The sequence below is a fragment of the Oppia nitens genome, unplaced genomic scaffold (assembly GCF_028296485.1).
Source record: "Oppia nitens isolate AA-2021 unplaced genomic scaffold, nextdenovo-longstitch-racon4-pilon3 scaffold3_pilon_pilon_pilon, whole genome shotgun sequence".
In the NCBI taxonomy this organism is placed as follows: domain Eukaryota; kingdom Metazoa; phylum Arthropoda; class Arachnida; order Sarcoptiformes; family Oppiidae; genus Oppia; species Oppia nitens.
The window spans coordinates 2,198,414-2,219,847 of record NW_026533221.1 but is presented as its reverse complement, the minus strand read 5'-3'; the positions used below and the strand labels follow the sequence as shown (position 1 = coordinate 2,219,847).

At 35.9% G+C, this 21,434-nt stretch overlaps 4 protein-coding genes across 5 annotated transcripts; 2 read left to right on the top strand and 2 right to left on the bottom strand.

The window, feature by feature from the left end:
• Positions 1-250: 250 nt before the first annotated feature.
• Positions 251-1,465, bottom strand: LOC128957757 (mitochondrial potassium channel-like). Its single transcript, XM_054303570.1, has 4 exons — positions 1,276-1,465; positions 1,064-1,163; positions 819-979; positions 251-721 (listed from the first exon to the last, which is right to left on the bottom strand). Exons 1-4 carry the CDS (start codon positions 1,438-1,440, stop codon positions 251-253), a joined length of 897 nt encoding a protein of 298 aa, XP_054159545.1. The 5' UTR covers positions 1,441-1,465.
• A 564-nt stretch (positions 1,466-2,029) lies between these two features.
• On the top strand, positions 2,030-12,305 carry LOC128958488 (protein furry-like). 2 transcript variants are annotated; one of them, XM_054304351.1, is made up of 6 exons: positions 2,030-3,953; positions 4,028-6,527; positions 6,591-9,463; positions 9,605-9,793; positions 9,886-11,703; positions 11,772-12,305. In XM_054304351.1, exons 1-6 carry the CDS (start codon positions 2,358-2,360, stop codon positions 12,270-12,272), a joined length of 9,477 nt encoding a protein of 3,158 aa, XP_054160326.1. In that variant the 5' UTR covers positions 2,030-2,357; the 3' UTR covers positions 12,273-12,305. The 2 variants fall into 2 exon arrangements, with proteins under 2 accessions (XP_054160326.1, XP_054160325.1); XM_054304350.1 differs by having other exon boundaries at positions 4,028-9,463.
• A 42-nt stretch (positions 12,306-12,347) lies between these two features.
• LOC128957756 (uncharacterized) lies at positions 12,348-13,246 on the bottom strand. Its single transcript, XM_054303569.1, has 2 exons — positions 12,895-13,246; positions 12,348-12,831 (listed from the first exon to the last, which is right to left on the bottom strand). The coding sequence occupies exons 1-2, from the start codon at positions 13,134-13,136 to the stop codon at positions 12,348-12,350; spliced, it is 726 nt and encodes a 241-aa protein (XP_054159544.1). The 5' UTR covers positions 13,137-13,246.
• Positions 13,247-13,344: 98 nt separating this feature from the next.
• LOC128958883 (heterogeneous nuclear ribonucleoprotein K-like) lies at positions 13,345-21,308 on the top strand. The gene is made up of 10 exons (XM_054304842.1): positions 13,345-13,733; positions 17,580-17,891; positions 18,046-18,102; positions 19,027-19,070; positions 19,321-19,393; positions 19,482-19,592; positions 19,697-20,138; positions 20,213-20,442; positions 20,525-20,694; positions 21,119-21,308. Exons 2-10 carry the CDS (start codon positions 17,640-17,642, stop codon positions 21,150-21,152), a joined length of 1,413 nt encoding a protein of 470 aa, XP_054160817.1. The 5' UTR covers positions 13,345-13,733; positions 17,580-17,639; the 3' UTR covers positions 21,153-21,308.
• Positions 21,309-21,434: the final 126 nt, after the last annotated feature.

Sequence of the window (21,434 nt, the reverse complement as noted above, 5' to 3'; positions counted from 1 at the left end):
AATTGTTTTACTGACAAAAAAAGTTATTACACATTAAATAAAATTTTTTTAATTTATTATAATAATAATATCTGCAATAAGTTTGACTTACATATTACAGGTATAACTTTATTATAACTTTTTTTTAAAAAAAAAGTGATTTCTATACATATAAAAAAACTAATATTAATTAATTACCTAAAAAACAACAACAAAATAATAATAATAATTGGATATAAAATTTTGTTTAATAGTTTTTAAAAAAAAAAAATCAATCGCTAAACACTCGTATAATTATCGGTAAAGTGATGGCAATGAGCGCATAGGTGACCACAACGGTAGTCAAACTATTGACTTTCATCTTATACTCTAAATTGGATTCAGTGTTTGCAATGCATTCAACAATCTTATTGTCGTCATCTCTTGTTGTCGACTGCGGATCAGTCTGTGTTTCATTTGTCGTCGTCATCGTTATTACCGTACTCTTAGCTATCGTCGCATTGCTGGCCATACTGTTGTTTTCGTGAGCTAACGGTTCCGAAGTAGTTGTTGCGACACTACTACTACTACTATTGAGTGCCACTTTTGACGCGTTGGACGTCTCTATCATTTTGGCCAACTCTTTGAAATCGCGCCGTTTGAATGCATGATTAACACTGGTGGCTATAATGCCGAGACAGGCGCCGATAATTGTGCCCAACATTGACAAATATTTTGTCTTTTCCTGGCGGACCCGTTCCACCTAAAAAAAAGTATATAAACAAACAAAACAATCATTGATTAGTCAGTAAATCCATGTCATTAAAAATTTATGCCACAAATCTCTGAATATACTATACCTCGTGAGCCTCTCTTAACTTATTTGAAAATTGCGAAAACAATTGTCTTTCTGTTTCCTCCAATCGGCGAAGTGTTTCCAACAGTTGGATCTCTTCTTTGATAAACTGATGCTCTCTTGTAATTAGCGTCAGATACGACTCGTCGCTTCTGTGCGTAGAGTCTATGAATTTTAAGATAATAACCACAAAAAAAACAAAAAATTTAATGATATATCAAAAAACAATTGGCAAATGTTATCGCAAACCGAGTTTTTGTCTGATTTGTTTGAGTTGTTCCTGAAGACCAATCATCTGGTTTTGGACATCGCGTCGGGCTTTGGTTGAACCGACAAACTCGGACTCACTCTTCATATACAAGAAATTTCAATGACAAACGATATTAAACTAATAAAATGTTTGCTTATTATCGTCACAACAATTGATTGACAATATATTGTTGTATTTGATTGACACCTACTTTGAGAACTGCTTCCTGTGTTTTGCGAACTTCTTTGACGCCAATAAAGTCTTCGTAAATATCGAACCATTTCTTAAACTTTTGATTCAAAGAAAACGAAAAGTTTGGCTTCAAATGTCTGCCCAATGATTGTATGTTTGATGAATTGATACCAAGTTTTTGCATTATTTTTCTTCACTTTTAAAAATAAAATGATTTTCAGTTTTATAAAAAATAATTAAATAGTTTTTTTTCGGTGACTGAAAACTTTAAGTTAAATTTGGTTTAAATCGATAGTTAATAATAAAATAATAATAATTTATAATAAAATAAAAAATAATTAGTTGTTTAATATCAATCAATGTTTTTTTATAGTAGTTTTTAATACAAATACAAAGTCAATGGGGTTTTTGTATTTTTGTTGTTGTGATTATAACAGTTGTGACAACAATTATTGTACAGTAAATACATAATATTGAAAAACTTCTCTCTCTCTCTCTCTCTCTCTCTCTCTCTCTCTCTCTCTCTCTCTCTCTCTCTCTCTCTCTCTCTCTCTCTCTCTAAATAATTACAACAAAATATAACTACAAATAAATAACTAAAAACGTAACGTTATATTCAAGACAAAAAAAATTATTTTTTATTTAGTTTTTTTTTTTGAAGTCACAAATAACGCAAATATATTAATAGCCAAACATATGATTTGATTTTTTAAGCCAATCAATGGTTAAGACATAGCAATAGCATTGCATTGCATTACATTACAGTCAGTTAGTTAGTCAGTGATTGTCAGAAAAACATAACACAAACGCAAACACAACACAAGCAGTCAATACTTATTATTATTATATAAAAAAAATCATTTAATTTAATAAATCAATCAATTGATTGATTGATTGATTATTTTTTTTTTTATTGAAAGCACCAGTAGTTTTGTCTCTCTGTGTGTGTGTCTGTATATGGGATCAGTTGTTTGTTGGATGTCATTGTGTTGGACATCAACAAAAAGATATGTCAGATCCACAGGAAATTGAAACAAATTTTAATTAATTAATTATTTTTTGTGGACATTTACCGCCCGAAAAAAATAACTATATTACCCAATGAGTGACTCGACTGCCGCACAGTTTGCGCTGCCGACGCTGCCCGCGGCCACAGCCGAAGACACTGTTGACGCAGCGGCCACTATAGCCGCCGCCTCCGATGTCAAGTGTGGTAATATGCGATCGTCGTGTCTCAAGAGTGGAGACTTCAAAGGCATGAAAAGCGACCCAAAACCGGGCGAATTCATTCTGAGGACACTGTTTGCCGAGTTTGCGGTGTTGGCCCAGAAAAAGATCGATTACGTACTGTCATCGGAACCATTGGAGCGACCACTGGCCAAATCGTTACAAAGAGGCGAAGATCCAGTATTTGATCAACTGTTGACCGCTTTTGGATCCGTAGCCGAACACTGTTTGCCGTCACTGTTGCGTACATTGTTTGCCTGGTATGACCGTCAGTTAGAGGACAGACAGCTAACAGCATCGCAGTCGTCGCAGGCCAGCGACCACAAGTCAGTCAAATCGTTGACCGATTCGCTGTCTAAGGCAACCGGAAAATCTCTGACCAACAGCGAGAGTCTCGAAAAGGCCGAACACTTCTATTTGATGGAAAAGCGTGATTTGGCCGTTGAATTTATTTTCTGTTTATTTCTCATCGAAGTACTCAAACAGTTGTCACTACATCCCGGCTATGAAGAACTGACAAATCATATCGAAGCTCTGGCTTTTCGTCACTTTCGCTTCCGCGAAGAGGCCCAAAACGATCCCAACCTACAGAACATCAATATGATTGCCGATCTCTATGCCGAAGTGATCGGTGTATTGGCTCAGTCCAGGTTCCAGTCGGTACGCAAACGATTCATGAGTGAGTTCAAAGAGTTGAGGGCAAAAGAGCCAAACAATCCGATAACTACTCACAATATCATCAGTTTGCTGATGGGTATGAAATTCTTTCGAATCAAAATGGTTCCCATCGAAGAATTTGAGGCATCGTTTCAATTTATGCACGAATGCGCCCAATATTTTCTCGAAGTCAAAGACAAAGACATCAAACATGCATTGGCCGGACTTTTTGTCGAAATACTGGTACCGGTGGCGGCCACCGTCAAGAACGAAGTGAACGTTCCGTGTCTGAAGAATTTTGTCGAAATGCTTTATCCGCCAACACTTGATTTATGTACGAAAAAGAAGCACAGTCTGGCACTGTTTCCATTGGTTACCTGTCTATTGTGTGTCAGCCAAAAGACATTCTTCCTGATGAATTGGCACTACTTTCTGGCGATGTGTCTCCAGCAGCTCAAAATCAAAGAAGCGAAGATGAGTCGTGTGGCACTGGAATCACTTTACCGTTTGTTGTGGGTGTATATGATTCGCATCAAATGCGAAAGCAATACGGCAACACAGAGCCGATTGCATAGTATTGTCAACTCTCTGTTCCCGAAAGGATCTAAAGCAGTGATGCCCAGAGACACACCACTCAATATATTTGTCAAAATTATCCAATTTATAGCTCAAGAACGACTAGATTTTGCTATGAAAGAGATTGTCTTCGATTTGTTATCGGTTGGCCGTCAGATAAAAATTATTTTGACTCCCGAACGCATGTCAATAGGTTTGCGTGCATTTCTTGTAGTGGCCGATAGTCTACAACAAAAGGTATATCTTTTTCTTATTGTCATCAAAGATGATGTCTTCAATTAAATAATTAATTTTTATTGATTGATACACAGGATGGAGAGCCACCGATGCCGCGAACAGTTGGTGTATTGCCTTCGGGCAATACTTTGCGCGTTAAGAAAACATTTTTGAACAAAATGCTTACCGAAGAGATGGCCCGAACTATTGGAATGAATCATTACTATCCATATGTTCGCAAAACACTAAGTGATATATTGCGTGCACTCGATGTCCAATTTGGACGCCCGCTGATGATGACAACCGTCCAGAATATGAACAAAGAACCGGACGACATGATTACCGGCGAACGTAAGCCAAAAATTGATTTGTTCCGCACGTGTGTGGCAGCCGTTCCGCGACTTATTCCCGACGGTATGTCCAAACAAGATTTGGTCGACCTATTGGCCAGACTTACCGTCCATATGGACGAAGAGATGAAAGGTCTAGCGTTTCAGTCATTGCAGAATATGATCGTCGATTTTCCCGACTGGCGTGAAGACGTCATCGAAGGTTTCATTCATTTCTTATTACACGAAATTAACGACTCGTTTCCAAATTTAATCGACAATTCGTTGCGAATGTTACTCCAATTGTTGACGAGTTGGAAGAATGCTCTGCAAAACTCGACAACAAGTACTAGTGGTGGCAAAGATCAGACCACCTCTGGTGCCGCCGAATCGGGTTCGGCTCTGACCAAAAACGAACACTTGGTTAATGTTTTGCATAATGTCGAAGCACTGGCATTGGTTATGCTCTGCTACTGTCGCCAACCGGTCCGCAGAATTGCTGCACACATACTGAAAGAGGTTAAGGTTTTGTTTAAACTGTTATTCGCCGGCAAAGACTATGACGAACCGGTAGCTTCGGTTATGGACAGAATGTGTCCGCAAATTGTTGAACTATGTTTTCCGTTTTTGCCGTCCGGCGAAAAGTCGGCCATAATATCTGTGTCGTTGAATGTCGACCTTCACTGGTTAGCCGAACGCAGTGGACCCGCTTGGGTGTCCGGACAGAACGATAATGAATCGGAATCTTTTAACAAAACAACAGACAACAGTGAGAATCAAATGGACACAGAATCCAAAATGAATGCCTGGTCTGTCTGTTTGATGGCATTGGTCGACGAAGTTATCAAAAGTAGTCCATCGGCTGTATCGCTGTCGTGGCCACTGATATGCCATCGATTGAACACTTTGTTCACCCATTTAGATCCCACTCCTGTCAGCGACAACAGAGCCACTGCACTGTTAAGAGGTACGACATCGACAGTGAAAAAGTCATCGACAGAACGCGACTTTTACTTAGAACTCTGGAAGAATTATCTGATGTACGCCTGTCGTATAGCACCGGCAAACGTGAGCAATACGGCGACAACAATGCGTTACTTACCGCACGAAACCTGTGCCTCACCAGATAGTCTGGCATCGGAACCGTCGACCATTGGAAACAAGTCGCCAATGAATCGCGGAGTCAGCGCTCAGAGTCTGTTCAAACAGATCATGCAATTGTTGCGTAGCGAACAAAATGATTTGCGAAATGCTGTTGTCTTAGGCCTATCGCATGTCAATCAGTTTGCATTCAAAGAACTAATGGAAGAACTGGTTCCGTATATTCGCGAAGCGTTCGATCGTAAACAAGAGAATCTGCGGCGTCGTAAGCGACGAGAACTGTTGAGAATACAAATCGGTAGACTCTTGAAGCTGATCTCCGATCGAAATATCCTATCGATGAGCCACTGTGTCATCGATCGGGATGCCGGCACTCTGAGTAATACGTTTATCGAGTATATCGATGGCGCCCGACTTTATTTGGAAACCGAAACCGATAAGGACACGACATCACTGGTTCCCGACATTAAACAATCGTTCTGTTCGTTCATCTATAGACTAATCAAAGGCTTTTCCATTGAAAATCGATCGAATCTGTTGAGTCGCGAATTGCGGCGAAATCTTTTCTATTTGTTTGCCTCTTGGAGTGGCGACTACGGTAATCATGTATTCATAAATTATAAACGTAATCCACAACAACCTCTTCAGCCGATCACCGATCTGGAGTATCTGTCGCTGTCAGCCATGTCTGCTGTACTATGCTGTGGCTCTATCTTTGATCCGCAGTGTCTGTTCGATGAAAGCAATCTCTATCTATGGCTAAATCATCTTCTGAGTTGTAAACAAGAAAAGGTTGCGGATCTGGCATTAGAGACAATAGTTTTATTACTCGAATACAACACAGATGTCGGTTCACTGTTGGACTGGTTGGTCGAATCGTGTTATACTAAAGAGACCGACGTATCCGATGGCTGTTTCAAAGCTATTGCCACCATATTCTCTGTACGCGAGTATCCATGCGATCACTACATATCGATAATCAATGTAACACTTATGAATATTGGTTGTCCCCGAGCGCACATCCATCAGCAGGCCTTACTGCTGCTACAACTGCTAGACAATAGATTTTTCGGCTCAAAACACGACGATATGATGATCTACAACAACAATGAACAACAACAACAACAACATACAGAACATCACAATAAGATTATTGATATCGAATGTATAGAAGAGAATGCTGTGCCAAATGACAATAACAACTATTTCATTGATAATCCATTTTCAGACGATATTTCCGATATTCAACTGAGACGACCACTTAAGCCGACGACCACCAAATACGAGAACACCTACGAACCACTACTGGCCAATGTCTATCCGTGTACACAGTTAGACATATCCCGCCGTATGGCACACTTTCATCCGCAACTATCTATGCCAGTGTTCTCCGAGATTACCTATCGCTTCCAAACAGCCAAACCGACTGTCTGCCAAAATTTGTTGCAATATTTGATTCCGTGGCTCTACAACATTGAATTGGTCGACCCGAACGTACAGCCACTGCAAAATCCGTTTACCGTTTATTCCGAATCGGCTGATATGAACATTGACAACGAATTTGCCAAAGAAGGCTGGGGTTCGGTAGAGGCATCAGAAATGGTTTTGAATAATCTATTCTATATAACAGTTAAATTTGGCGATAACTTTCCTAAAGAGATCGAAGAAATTTGGACCGCACTGTGCGCTTACTGGCCAAACAATTTGCGTATAATAATTCGCTATCTATTCATATTGACCGGACTGGCCAACGATCTTCTACCGTACGCCAAACGTATAGTCATTTACTTGTCGCGGGCCAAACCCGAACGTCTTATCGACGAACTGATGTCCGAATTGCAAACAGTCGAATCGCTTAACTGTCTGACCGAACGTACCGAAGCGCCGCCGTTCTTCCGTATTACTAGTATCCGAAAAGGTAGCGGACATTCGGAGGATGGCGTCAACGAATCGAATGGTACGTCGGAAGGCGGCCACTCGACACTGTTGACGTTCAGCGAATCGGGAACATTGCATACGAAAAGACACAGCGCTGCCGAAGGTATTAGTGGCGACCGATACTGTTGTTACGACAATTGTCTTAACAAACAGGACAACATCTGTTGCAAACATTCCGATAAAATGCAAACACTGAACGACGAAGACTTTCTACTAAGCGATACACTTATCAGCAGAGCCATCAACAGTGGTCGCTATTCACAGAAACCGGTAACACCGCAGCCGAGACCGTTGCCAATGCCCGAATTTGGCGGCTATTACGCGCCGTTAACCGAATATTTGCCAACATCTGGACAGCCAGTGGTCGGCTTTCATCGATGCAATTTAGCGCTAATGTTTCTCACCGATTTGGTCAGCGATGGCAATGCCATCGATTGGACACCGCATATACCGTTGATGCTTCACATAATATTCTTGGGTCTCGACCACAATCGACTACTGGTTCACGAACACTGCAAAGAGTTACTATTAAATCTACTAATTGTTATGACCCGACACAATGATCATCTGAATGTGGCCCGAATTTTGTTGAATAACACAACTCAACAGCTGGGCTATGGCCTAACCATTAGTACATCAGTGCCCAAACCGTTACCCAATTTCATTGATCCGCCAAATTTGAAAAATTTCAACACTAACTCTAATGGCAGTTCCCGTCAAAGTAGTTTAGGCCGCAATAAAAGTCGAACAGTATATTCAGGTGGACTGTTATCGTCGTCATCATCGGCTAAAGAGAAGAAAACAATCGATGACCAGACGACTAATAACAATACTAATAGTAATAACAATAATAATACTAATAAAGATTCGGAAACTGCTTCGGAAGATATAACCATTGCCGACACAAAAGCTCTCTATTCGGTCGAAACACTAATCAAATGTCTAATAGATTTTATATCTGCAAAAAAAGGTGTTCCCCTTTGGAATTACGAAGACATTACTGCCAAAGTCTGGTCAATCCGATCGTCCGACCAGTTGGCCTACTTTATCGAACACATACTCTACGTATTCAAGGAATCGTTACCGTTGGCCAAGATTGAGGAACGTTGGTCGGAAATATCACTCCAATTGGCCCTATCCTGTTCATCCCGACACTATGCGGGCCGATCATTGCAAATATTTCGTGCACTACGAATGCCGATAAACTCGCGTATGCTTAGCGACATACTGTCCCGTTTGGTCGAAACGGTGTCCGAACAGGGAGAAGACATGCAAGGCTACGTTACCGAACTGATGCTCACACTGGAAGCTGCTGTCGACTCGCTCGATGCCGATCCGCGACTATTCGGTGAACTTGTTCGCGAATTTTTCAAATCGACACCCAATCTCAACACCAAAGACAATGTCAATCGGCGTAGTCTACCAGTGAGTACAACATCGACATCGATTAGTAGTTCGTCGACAATAGTGTCGAGCAGTTTGCCGCCCTATTCGTCAGTACCGCTAACCCGTCATCAGATTGCGAGTCACATACGCAGTACATCCTATTCGGTTTCCTATCCCAACCGAAAAGGTATTGTTACCAGCGATACGTTACCACCGGAAACAACAACAACAAGAGAAACAATGCGAAACCGAACCAATACTGACGCCGATTATCTAAGAAATTCAATTCAAAATAATAGTAGTAATAATAATTCGTCGTTAGGCCGATCAAGAAGTGCACAGTCATTGAAGACATTGGAAGAGAAACAATATATGACTATCGAAGACAAGACATCACTGTTGGCCCAATTCTTCTGGATATCTGTCATCATGTTTGAGACCGACTACGAACACGAATTCCTATTGGCTTTACGTTTATTCGATAAACTATTGCCAAAATTCGGTTTAGAAAAAATCGATTCCCAGGAAAAAGTCGAAAAGATATTCATGCAAATGAAATGGAATCAATTTCCAGGAGTTCACGCCCTACTCCTCAAAGGCTGTACGTCGCCGATCACTTACGAGCCGACAATGAATTTGTTGCCCAAATTGACGCCATTGCTCGAAGTCAATGTTATCGATCCGTCTGAATCGGCCAATTCGTTTCCCTATCATATTATGGCACAACTACCGTATCTACTACTCAACTATGACGAGCCGACACCTCTTTGCACACAAGTTAGTTAAATACCGATTTTTGTTTTATAAAAAATAATTGTTTTGTGTGTTTTATTGATTACCGATTCGGGTTTATATCTATTGTGTGTGTGTGTGTGTTACTTATCATTGGGCGTTGTTGTTCATATCATTTTTTCACAGGCGGCCGAAAATATAGCCCTTTGGTGTACCGAAAAGTCCAACAAATTGGATAACTTGGCCACAGTTATGATGCTCTACAGTAGACGATCGTTTAGCAAAGAGAATCTCCAGTGGACCAAATGTGTAGTCAAATACTTATACGACGCCTATTCGCATGCATTTCTCAATTTGGTTTCATTTCTTGTTGAGGTTATTATCACTAATATATACAATATATATATAATAGATTTTTTTAAAATTAATCAAAATTATTTAATAATTGTTGTTCACTTTGAGAACAGGTAGCCGAAAAGGGTCCGCCAGTATTGTTGGTACACGTATTGTCGATACTGCATTGTATGCTTCACTACATCGACCTGAATGCCACCACCACCATCAATACCGATATACTAAAAGTTATTACCAAATACATTGAAGGTCTCCAGTGGAACAATGCACTCAAAGTGCTCAAACTAGTGGTAACCCGTTCCTCAACATTGGCCACTCCACCGGTCTATAACATGAGCGCCTCCTATGCCAACATAAACAGTGGCCCCCAAAGCGGTTCATATTACTCCGTGGACTGCATAAGCATAGCATCTGGTGCTTCGTATGCCGAATCCGAGTTCAGTGCCAAACGCGAACTCCCGGGCCGTACAATGGATTTTACGTTCGACTTGACACAGACGCCGATAGTTGGCCGCAAATATCTAATGAAAAAGAATGGACCGAAAAGCGATAGTCATGTGGAAAATGTTTTTGATATTAACAGCAACGGCTCTAACGATAGGGAAAAGGTTGTTAACATCGACAACAACAACATCGACAAAGAGGTTACCGCATCGGCTTCATCGCCAAGACGTAGTCTATCGCATAATCATTCGTTCAACGAGAACAACAACTGGCGACGTCCGTGGCTGTCGCAGTCGCGTATCAGAGAACGTCTCATCGGTCTATTGACCAGTTGTGGCCAACGAGTTGGTCTACCGAAAAGCCCGTCAGTCATATTCAGCCAGAATAGCGATGTTGCCGACTGTCGCAAATCGTCAATGGCCAGCAGTACCGAAGACATGTCGGCCACCAATAACGACGCCTCTGGTGATAGTAAACTCGAAGACGCGACACACGGAGAGTTTGCACTATTCAAGGATTTCGATTTTCTTGAGTACGAACTGGAGAGTCAAGAGGGCGAAAGTCTTGATAATTTCAATTGGGGTGTCAGACGCCGATCGCTGACCAATTTAGAGACATCCGAAAGAGGAGACATGAAAACCAATAGTCCACTCCATAGGAATGTCGGCTCCATTTCCAGTCTTAGAAAAGACGATCTGTCTTCAGATGACGAAGCGGAAAGTGTTTCACCTATTTATGACATGACATCAGATATGACCCAAAGCTATCTCAACAATCAGTTGCCATTACTCGAGTCGGGTCATCGGCCGCCGAGTATTCTATCGCAAAGTTCGTCGCACAGTTTGTGCAGCGAAGGTGATCTGACTTTAAGCAACACATCCGCCTCTAACAGCATCTCTCCGCACGTCAGCCACAATCCATGTCTTTCCAATGATATCGAAGAGCACTGGAGTACACACTTCAGTCACATCATGAGCGACACCACTGGTTCAGTGTGTGCACAGACCTATCAACTGTTGGCCCGAATATTCAACGAAACATTCAAAAAAGTCATTCACTTGACCCGCGAATCGTGCGAACTGTTGCCGCACTCATCCGAACAGTTTCGCGGAATTATCTCCAGATTTGTCAATCTATTGGATATTATTGGTTCGCAAATAGAGTTTCCATTTGTTTTTGTCGATTCTGCACTGTTTTCAGTGATTCCACAGCTTCTCGATAGACATCGTTTAGGAGTACTTGAAGTACAGGAACACTGGGAAACGTTTAACGAAAAAAAGGATTATTTGTTGGACAGTTTGGACTCATTCAAGAATCACCAGAAACTGGAAGCAATTGCCGCCGCGTCCGCTAATATGACCGATACGAGTACCGATCTCTGCAAATGTCTATACAAAATGCATTTTCAACTCATGCTTCTCATCGAAAGCTATCTAAAACTGATTAGTTTGTTGAAGACAAACACTAGTCAATGTTCAATGCTTTTGGTGAGTATTGTTGTTATAATAATGTTAAGGAAGTGTTGTTTTATTTGATGTTAACTCTCTCTCTTCAGGTGTCTAATCTGTCTCAAGAGGTGACAGCCGTAAAGTGTGAACTATTGAAGACAATAACGACGGCCGCCGACGACACGGAAAGCGATCGCCAATCGCAGTGTTCGGCGTCACCACAACCGTCATCGTCGACGACATCGACCACTTCAAGCAACAGTACATTAGACGGCAATAACTCGTTAACTGATTACGAATGTCATCTAAAAGAGTTGGTTGTCAGCCAACAGTTTGCTAAAGCTATCAAACTATTGCATCGAATTCGGTCACAATTTCCCGATTACTGCTGTTTCGGTATCAATGATGGTATCAGTGGTGGCGATGATGACGACGACGACAACATAGTTAACATAGTATTGACAGTCTATTGTAATATATTATGTGAGTCCCGATCATACTATTTGGTAATTACCGAACCCGAACACAATCCGGCAGAAATTACCCGTCAACTGATGGACACTAGTCTACAGTTGTCGTCGACATTACATTCACTTGATTTGGGATAAAAATATTATTTTTTTTATAAATAATAAATAGTAAACATTTTATCGAAACATTTATTATTAAATCAAATGAAATAATTATTTTTGTGAAGAAGTTGATGGTTTTGGTGATAAATCAACGGATGAGCCACTACTTGATGATAGATTGTGTTGCGAATCATTACTAAGAGGTGGCAATGGATCGCTAGATACGTCTGAGAGTTGATCAGAAGGCCAGACAGCAACGTCAGGTTCTTCTAAGTCAACCAATTGATCGACTAGTGATTTGCCACTACTAGCCGACGACGACGACTCTTCCAATGGCTGTTCAGCCACTGCTATGAGTTCGGGCGTAATGTGTCCGTTGAGTGGTCTTCGGTAAGTCTCGATAATAGCCGTTAGAGTATTGTATACTGGATTGTCATCAATCGTCAGTTGAGACAATCTCGTAATCAACAGCCTATCCAACCATTCCCTCATAAATTCATGATTAGTTTCGGTCACTATTGGCCACTGCTGAGGAATAGTGTGTCCGAAGTCAACAAGCAGTTGTGTTAAGCCTGCTATGAGCTCAACAACTCGTCTAAAATAACAAACAAAACAATTGATTAGTCAAAGACAATGTGTGGACACACTTATCACTTACTCATTATAGTTGAAAGCATTGATGGCAATGGCGTACGACAGCACGTCCTGTACGGCAATCAAAATAATGCCATCCATTGTATTGTTGAGTATATACTGGACTAATGGACAGTATGTTTGAAGTGAAGTCAGTCTTAAAGTGGATGTCTTGTTGATCACACGAGACCTACTAATAGATAGCAATTGCGACCTAAGCTGACTCAGTCTACGACCAGTTAATGACTCATTCATTGTTGTAATCATGAGTTGATTTCAATGACCAATAAGTTTGTTGTTGTTGTTGTCATCAAATCAACTGTCGATTACTTCATTCAATTGGTCGTCAATGATGTTGTTGTTGTGGTCGACACAAACACAGACGTTGTTTATGGTATTAATACTCGACACTAAATAGTCGATAGTCACGTGACTATACACAGCCATCACTACTATAACTAATACATGTATTACTACTACTACTGTATGAATGCATTACTATTACAATGTATTAACGGACCACTCATTACAATAATATTAATTTAATTGTCGACACTATTAGTGGTAAACAAAACAATTGTCAGACAAATGAATGTGTGATTAGTTTATTGTTTGTATGTATTATCCCATCAATTGATTCACTGTTTCTCTGACCGAAAGACAGAGAGAGAGAGAGAGAGGACAACCATTTGATTGAAGATACAGTCAGTCATTCACTCACTCAACTCATTACATGTCTAACAACACACAGACAGTAGACAACCAATGAGTATATGTGTGACAATCAATACATCCAACACTTGTCATTCACACCAACGACAACAACAATAACACCAATAGTTTGGACACAATTATCAGTAAAACGTAAGTTTGTTTCGATTGTTATTATCAATAGATGTTTGTATTGTATGACTAAATGCAATCAACTATTGTTTGTATTGTATTATCAATTGATATAATGATTATTATTGGACACAAAATGTTTGCTTATTATTATTATTAAATGATTTGTCCGTATCTTCAATGATATGCATGTGTTTTGCATTAATATATAGTACTATATATATATTGATTGATTGATTGAACGGTACAAACAAATCCCGATATCAATGATAATATAGACCACAATCAACACATACAGTGAGAGACAGTAAATGTATTATTACATAACACACGCTATAATTTACAATACATTGTTTAATACAGTAATAATAATAATAATATTATTAAAAATAACATAATATATAGTGTTATTGTAATATAATTTGTTTTATTTGTATTATTATTAATTAATTAATTAGTTATATTATATTAATATAATTGGTAATGCTTTTTGAATTGAATTGTGTATTACATATAAATATTATGATAAATGTTTGTAAATTTATATAATTTTATTTTATTTCCCTATATATATACAGTATATGATATACGATACCCATATAGTACTGTAATAGTATAGTAAATCAATTGCCAATTAAAATAAATACTAGTTTTTTATTTAATTAATTTTAATAAACAAAATCAATGACAAATTAGTTGATTTATTATTATTTGTTTTTATTTAGTTAGTAATTTAATTATTATTTGTTTGTCATATAAATAAAGATAATACTATAAAATATTTGTGAAAGATTTTAGTATTTGTTTTTTGTATATTTTATTTTTTTTTTAAAAAAACCATGACTTAAAAAAATATATACCCTATTAATTTTTTTTACATTTAAATTTATGTGTTTTAATATCAATGACTAATTGCATTATTTAAATCAAAAAAAAATGATGCTAATGATGATGATATTTATAAATTAACAAAATTCAAGTTAAATGAAAAATAAATATATAATTTATAATATGATATATGAATCATATATATATGATATATAGGCTAATGAATATGAATATATAAAATGTATTAATTTTTCTCAAATTTTTTTTTAAATACACTGTCATTTCAATAATGTTTTTATTGTGTGTGTGTTTAATATTGATTTATTAAATTACCTATTTAAAAAAAAATATTTTAATTATTACTTATGGGATAATAATAATAATAACAACTTTATTACATCTATATATATATATTAAGTTAACTTATTTAATGTAATAACTTATGATTTATTAAATTATCAAATTATTTGAGAGAAAAAATCATTAGTGAAATTTACAATATATATAAATTATATGAATTTTTATATTAATGATTTGATGACAATTGTTGTTATCATTATTATTAAATTTTTTCTGACAAATACATAACAATAGTATAATTAGTTGGCAAACTAATATACAATCAATCAATAGTTGCAAACATCTATTATTAAAAACAGTTATAAAAGTATTATAATTGTTATGCAATTATATTTATTATTATTATTATAAGTTTGAATACATTACTTTTTAAAAAAAAACTATATATAAAATTATATATATATACCTATATATATATATAATTGAAATAAATTATTTTATTGCTGTTGAAAAACAAAACAAAACAAAAATTATTAAATCTATTTTGTTGTTATGATTCATGTTTTTTGTTGTTTCAAGCATACAAATAGTATTATAAATTTGCAAATAAATTGTTGTTTCAATCGATTTAATTATTTTAGTGATAGGAAAAAATAAGTGGCGAATATATATATATATATATATTTGTATACACCGTTTGAATTATTTTTTTTGGTGGGGGGTTGAGAGGGGAAGACAATATTTGTTGTTATATAACATTATTAATGAATGTAATATTGAAAAAAATATTATTAAAATAAAATATAGTAAATGACTAGTATATGCATATATGTATAATAATAATAATAATAATAATCTACCGGTAAAAGTGTAGTAAAAGATATTATAAGACACACAAAAAAAGTGTCACAAAACAGTTTGGATCAATAGATTTGCAATTTGTGGCGAAAATAATAATAATAAAACTTCACTGAGAGATACTGATCGCCAGCAAATACAATAGTGTGTTGTACTGTTTTTAGATACCAGTGCTGGGGATATGCTGTTACACATACACACCGTACCCGTCGCTTAGGCGACAAAGTACAACAAATAATTGACTAAACAATAAAAAAGTTGGTTAAACCACACAACCACCTGATGAGGGCTCACACACACACACACCATATATTGCTAACATAATTGTTCACTTTATCCCTATATTCCCTATATATATATATATATATGGTATTATAATATATATATAATAAAATATAATTTTATATGTATATAATATAAGGTATATATATATATTGTGGTTATAGAATTATATACTGTTATATATTCATTAAATATATATATATTATATACTAGACATCATTAATATTTGCTTATATATACCGTATATACGGTTTATATATATATATATTGGTTCAATATTTTTCCTATCAATTGAATGCAAACTTGTGTGTGTGTAAAACGAGTCATTAAAAATTCAATTTTCTCTTATTTTTTATTATAATATTTTTTTATAATCATTTTGGTGTACTCTTATTGTCGTTGTTGTTGATAAATATATATATTTTTAAAATAACAAATTCATAATAAAATTTTTTATTTTATATCCATTAGCAACAAAATATAAGGAAAACTAATTTATGAAAATGCTATCTATTATTAATATTAGATTTATATTTATATATATATATATATACCTCTATAGTGTTTAGATATTATTAAAGTAATCATTTTTTATTTATATATATTTTTTAAATACCCCGCACACTTTGCATTATACAATAATACTGTATATGTTTTTTTCAATAGACATTTAAATGATAAACCCTATTGTATTGTGTTTGTTATCAAATAGAAATAAAATATATGCAAATAAAATAAATATATTGAATATAATAGGAGAGAGAGTGAGACAAAAAAAATAGCTAAAACCCCTCATCAGGTGGTTTCACAAACATTTTTACCACTCAATTGTATTTTCAAATAATAATAATAATATTGAATATAAAAAACATTACCCAAAAAAAACTAAGATATTGTACAGTATTTCTGCACTTTTTTTGTATATATAAATTTTGTTTTGTTTTTTCCGCTAACTATTTGTTGTGGTTTTCTCTGTAGTGTCTCTAAGGCGACCCAATCCTCATATATATATATACTGTAATATATATATATATATCAATAGATGAATCAAATGTTGTGTTGAAATCTATTATAATACAACAATTATACATTCAATACAAATACAGTTAGTATTTGAATATATATATATATAATATAATATATTTCTTGTATTTATTGAGTCGTTTTTCTTTGCATATGTATGTATGTATATGTTTGGCTACACACACACACACACACACAAAACTAATATATTTCATTAAGTATTGATCCCAACAAAATATAAAATACCTTAAGTGATAACACCTATCCCTCCCCCCCTATCCCCGTGCGCTCTCGATCGGTATCGTCGTGTAACAGTCCCTCTAATAGTAGTACCACTAACTACTGTCCCCACCAATCAAATAGCTGTGGTGTGTCAGCTCAGTTAGCTTTTTTCTCTCTCTTTCTCTATCTGCTAACTGTTCTGCCAGTGACTATATTTCTTATATAAACTCGCGACTAACGACTTTGTCGGACAGTTTATATGATTGAATTGAATTGAAAATATATTATTTTTCAAACCAGAAAAAAACTAACAGTTTTTTTGATTTTCTTTGTTTGTTTGTGTTGCCGACACAGCCTCCCCTTCCCGAGACTACAGTTTTTCCCCGATTACCCAATTTTTCCGACCCGAACGACATGAACGACAATGACAATAATCATAAGCGCCCATTGGATGATGAATTAGATGGTGTAGTAGTGGCTGAAGTTAAAGCTGAAGAAATGGATGCAAATAATCATCAAAATAATAACAACAACAACAACATCGAAGACGGTGATCAGCCGCCGAAAATAGTAGCCGTTCACCAACCGGACGGACTGCAACCGCCGCCGATCAAGAGAGTCCGTACCAGTGAAGAGTTGGACATTAGATTTTTGGTGTCCAGTAAGGTATGTCATCTCTCTCTCTCTCTCCCCCCGTAAAGGAGTGATTGATTTTTTTATGTATCTGAAAAACTGTTGTTTAATTTTAATAAGTTTAAGTAATTGAATAAATTTTAATTAATGTATAATTTTTTTTCTCTCTCTCTATGTTGTCTATTAGGAGGCCGGTGCCATCATTGGCAAAGGAGGGGCTAATATAAACCATTTAAGAAAACACGTAAGACTTGATACCAATTATTGTTTCAGTTTGTTTCCAATACAGTAGTCATTGGCGACCATATATATTGTCTCTTATATTTTACTTTTCTCTCTTTCTTTCTCTCTCTCTCTAACTATTTCTTTATTTCTCTCTCTCTCTAATCGACTCTTAAGTCTGTATATTATCGTTAAAAAATTGAAATCAATTTTTTAAGTGTATGTCTTTTAGTGTCATATTTTTTTCCAGTACTTTCCAGTGATAGGTTATGTTAAGTAGTAGTTGATAACCAAAAGACGAAATTATTTTTATTTAAAAAAAATTAATTAATTTCTGATAATAAATGTAGAGTCGATTATATACATTATATTTAAATATAATTAAAACTATTGATTAATTAAATATTATTTTTTTTTATTATAATACCTTAAGAGCCAATTATATATAAGTTATATATAATCTATAATATATATATATATTTATAAAAAATAACAGTAAATATGACTGTAAACCGAAAAACGAGGATAACTCGAGTTTTTTGCCTCTTTTTTCTCTTTCTCCCATTGCATACATCAATACCAACACTCACTCTCTGTGGTTATTCATTACCTGTATTTGGCGGCCATCCGTTTAATCGCCGAAACATTTATAAAAAAAAATTAACCATTGAATTTGTTGCCCAAAAAATAATAAAAATCTAACTGTTCGCTATATTGAAACTACTACCGGCCCCACACACATCAAACTCACAAACATACATCTCTCCAAACCAAATGTCCAAATAATAATTTTTATTAAAAAAAATTGCCCAACATTTATTGATTTTTTAAAAAAAATCATATAAAATAAATAAAACGATTTATTTGAACCTTTTGGCCGATTATGTGCTGTTCTGATATGACCTGGACTATGACCTACCCACTGAAAAAAAATCACACACTAAAGTATAAGTCAAGCGTTACTGTGCCCGACTGTCCCGGCCCTGAACGGTATATACAATAAATATATATATAATAATCATAAATCTATAATCTTATATATATATATATCCATGAGATGCAAATGCAGTTTAGGCGACACCACTACTCAAAAGAGCAGTATATCACTGATTATTATTATCACTGATCAACCATCTCTTTTGTGCAGACAATTTGTTTGCCATATTTAAAAAAAATAAAATGACTTTTTGTCTGTATGTGTGTGTAATATATTATTTTGGTAATTACCCACAATGTTTAGGGTCCTATCCATTGTTGCCACACTTGAAACGCTCGGAGATATACTGACTGAAGTTATTGGATTTATAGATGACGTGAGTGTTATTTTTTTGTTATTAATACTGTTAACTTAATTATTATTTTTATTATTTAACAATTATTATTTTTGATAAATATATATAGCGTTCCGCTACTAACCCGGAGCATGAAGTCGAGATAAGGCTATTGATTCATACATCACATGCCGGAGGCATCATTGGTAAGGGAGGCGCCAGGATTAAGGATCTCAGAGATGTAAGTAATATATTATATTATACAACTACATGTACAGTATTTTTGTTAACATTATACACATATACAGAATATATGGTTTAAATTAATATAATTATTTTCAAAAGCAAACAAAAGCGGCAATCAAAGTGTTTTCCCAATGCTGTCCGCTATCAACTGAGCGTATTTGCGCCATTCAGGGCCCGCCAACCATTGTTATCAATGCAATCAAAATTGTTTTGGAAATAATACTGGCCTCACCAATCAAGGGACCCGTCAAACTATACGATCCACACAATTTTGACATTTATTTTGCGCCCGAATATGGCGGCTATACTGAACCCGTCCCCAATAATTTTCGCTCTCGCGGACCAAATATGCCATACGGTCGAGGAGGCGGTGGTCGTGGCCGAGGGGGTGGTGGCAGGAGAGGAGATGGTGTTCCCTGGCATCAGGATGCGCCTCCGATGCCAATGCCACCCGAGCCATGGGTTGGCCAAATGCCTTATAACAGACCAGCGGCCGATCGACGTCCTCACAATCCAATGTATTCGCGAAACTGGTCACCACGTGAGTTGTTAACTAAGTTTTTATATGTATTATAATTTTCTAATAATTGATTTTAAAATAATTCAAAAAAGCAGAGAATCCTCGACTACCTGTATCGCAACCGCTCTCACCCGTAGATCAGCCCTACTGGTCTGACGTGATTCCCAACGATAACATTACAACAGGCGCACCAATACATTCGCCAAATCTATGGTCAGACGGTTACGGCGCCGGCAATGACGAATCGAGTTTCACTTCGGGCGATCAAAATATCATTGAAAATATTGATGGCTCGGCCACCGCTACCATCAGTGTTCCCAACAATGTATTTATTATTTGTGTTTTTTTATTCATGTTGTATTAAACAAAATAATTTAATTAATCGATTGATTTATTTAATGATTCAGGTGGCCGGTGCTATCATTGGAAAGGGAGGTAACAGAATACGGATTGTTAGGCGAGATTCCGGTGCAGAAATATCGATCGATAGTGCCGTTGGCACCGGAAATGAGCGCAAGATTACTGTTAAAGGCAACGCAGATCAGGTGCGAGTGGCCTGTTCTATGATACACAAGAGGTTGGTCTTAATATATATATAAATAATTATTTAGTTATATGACTACCGTATTGTGATTACAATATAAATTATATATCATAATACCAGTACTAACTTTACCACTAATATATATATATATATATATATGGTTTACAAAGTGATGGGAAACTCTGTCTTTCTCTCTCTTTCTCTTTAACCTACCAGTGCTCGTGTCTGTCTGGAAGACTAGTGATTTTGTTGTTCTGGTTTTGAGTAAACAAGAAATCACTTAATCTTCCGATGAATTCGAGTAATATCTCACTAACAAAAAAAAATTAAAAAATTTTGTAACTTTAAAAAAAAATTAACTTTTACTAAATTATATTATTATTAGTATTGATAAAAAATTAGTGTATAATTAATTTATATAATTTTGTTTTATTTGTTTGTTTGTTTTTTTTGACAGTATCTCCGAAAACTCAACAACGCGTCGCTATTAAACACAAACACACGTGTTGTCTGTCTGTGTGTTTATATGTCTGGTATACCTAACAATTGTTTTTTTAAAAAAATTACTTTATTATCGCCTATACGACGACGACACGTCTAATATATCTATCTATATATCAATATATTATATGATATTTTAATATTTCATTGATATATCAATTTTTGGGATAAACTGAAAAAATCATTTGTTTTTTTAACTATTGATTATTTTTATATTTTCTATTTATTATTATTATTATTATTATTTAGTCAGATATTATTAATCGACAAAT

Bases quoted from the DNA above. Each gene is read 5' to 3' on its own strand.
- LOC128957757 (XM_054303570.1), bottom strand. From the start codon at position 1,440: ATGCAAAAACTTGGTATCAATTCATCAAACATACAATCATTGGGCAGA. The intron at 980-1,063 runs GTTTGCGATAAC...TAAAATTCATAG, and splicing joins ACAAATCAGACAAAAACTCG to ACTCTACGCACAGAAGCGAC. The intron at 722-818 runs GTATAGTATATT...ACTTTTTTTTAG, and splicing joins AGTTAAGAGAGGCTCACGAG to GTGGAACGGGTCCGCCAGGA.
- LOC128958488 (XM_054304350.1), top strand. From the start codon at position 2,358: ATGAGTGACTCGACTGCCGCACAGTTTGCGCTGCCGACGCTGCCCGCG. The intron at 3,954-4,027 runs GTATATCTTTTT...ATTGATACACAG, and splicing joins CCGATAGTCTACAACAAAAG to GATGGAGAGCCACCGATGCC. The intron at 11,704-11,771 runs GTGAGTATTGTT...CTCTCTCTTCAG, and splicing joins GTCAATGTTCAATGCTTTTG to GTGTCTAATCTGTCTCAAGA.
- LOC128957756 (XM_054303569.1), bottom strand. From the start codon at position 13,136: ATGATTACAACAATGAATGAGTCATTAACTGGTCGTAGACTGAGTCAG. The intron at 12,832-12,894 runs GTAAGTGATAAG...TTGTTATTTTAG, and splicing joins AATGCTTTCAACTATAATGA to ACGAGTTGTTGAGCTCATAG.
- LOC128958883 (XM_054304842.1), top strand. From the start codon at position 17,640: ATGAACGACAATGACAATAATCATAAGCGCCCATTGGATGATGAATTA. The intron at 18,103-19,026 runs GTAAGACTTGAT...CACACACTAAAG, and splicing joins TAAACCATTTAAGAAAACAC to TATAAGTCAAGCGTTACTGT. The intron at 20,139-20,212 runs GTGAGTTGTTAA...TCAAAAAAGCAG, and splicing joins TTCGCGAAACTGGTCACCAC to AGAATCCTCGACTACCTGTA.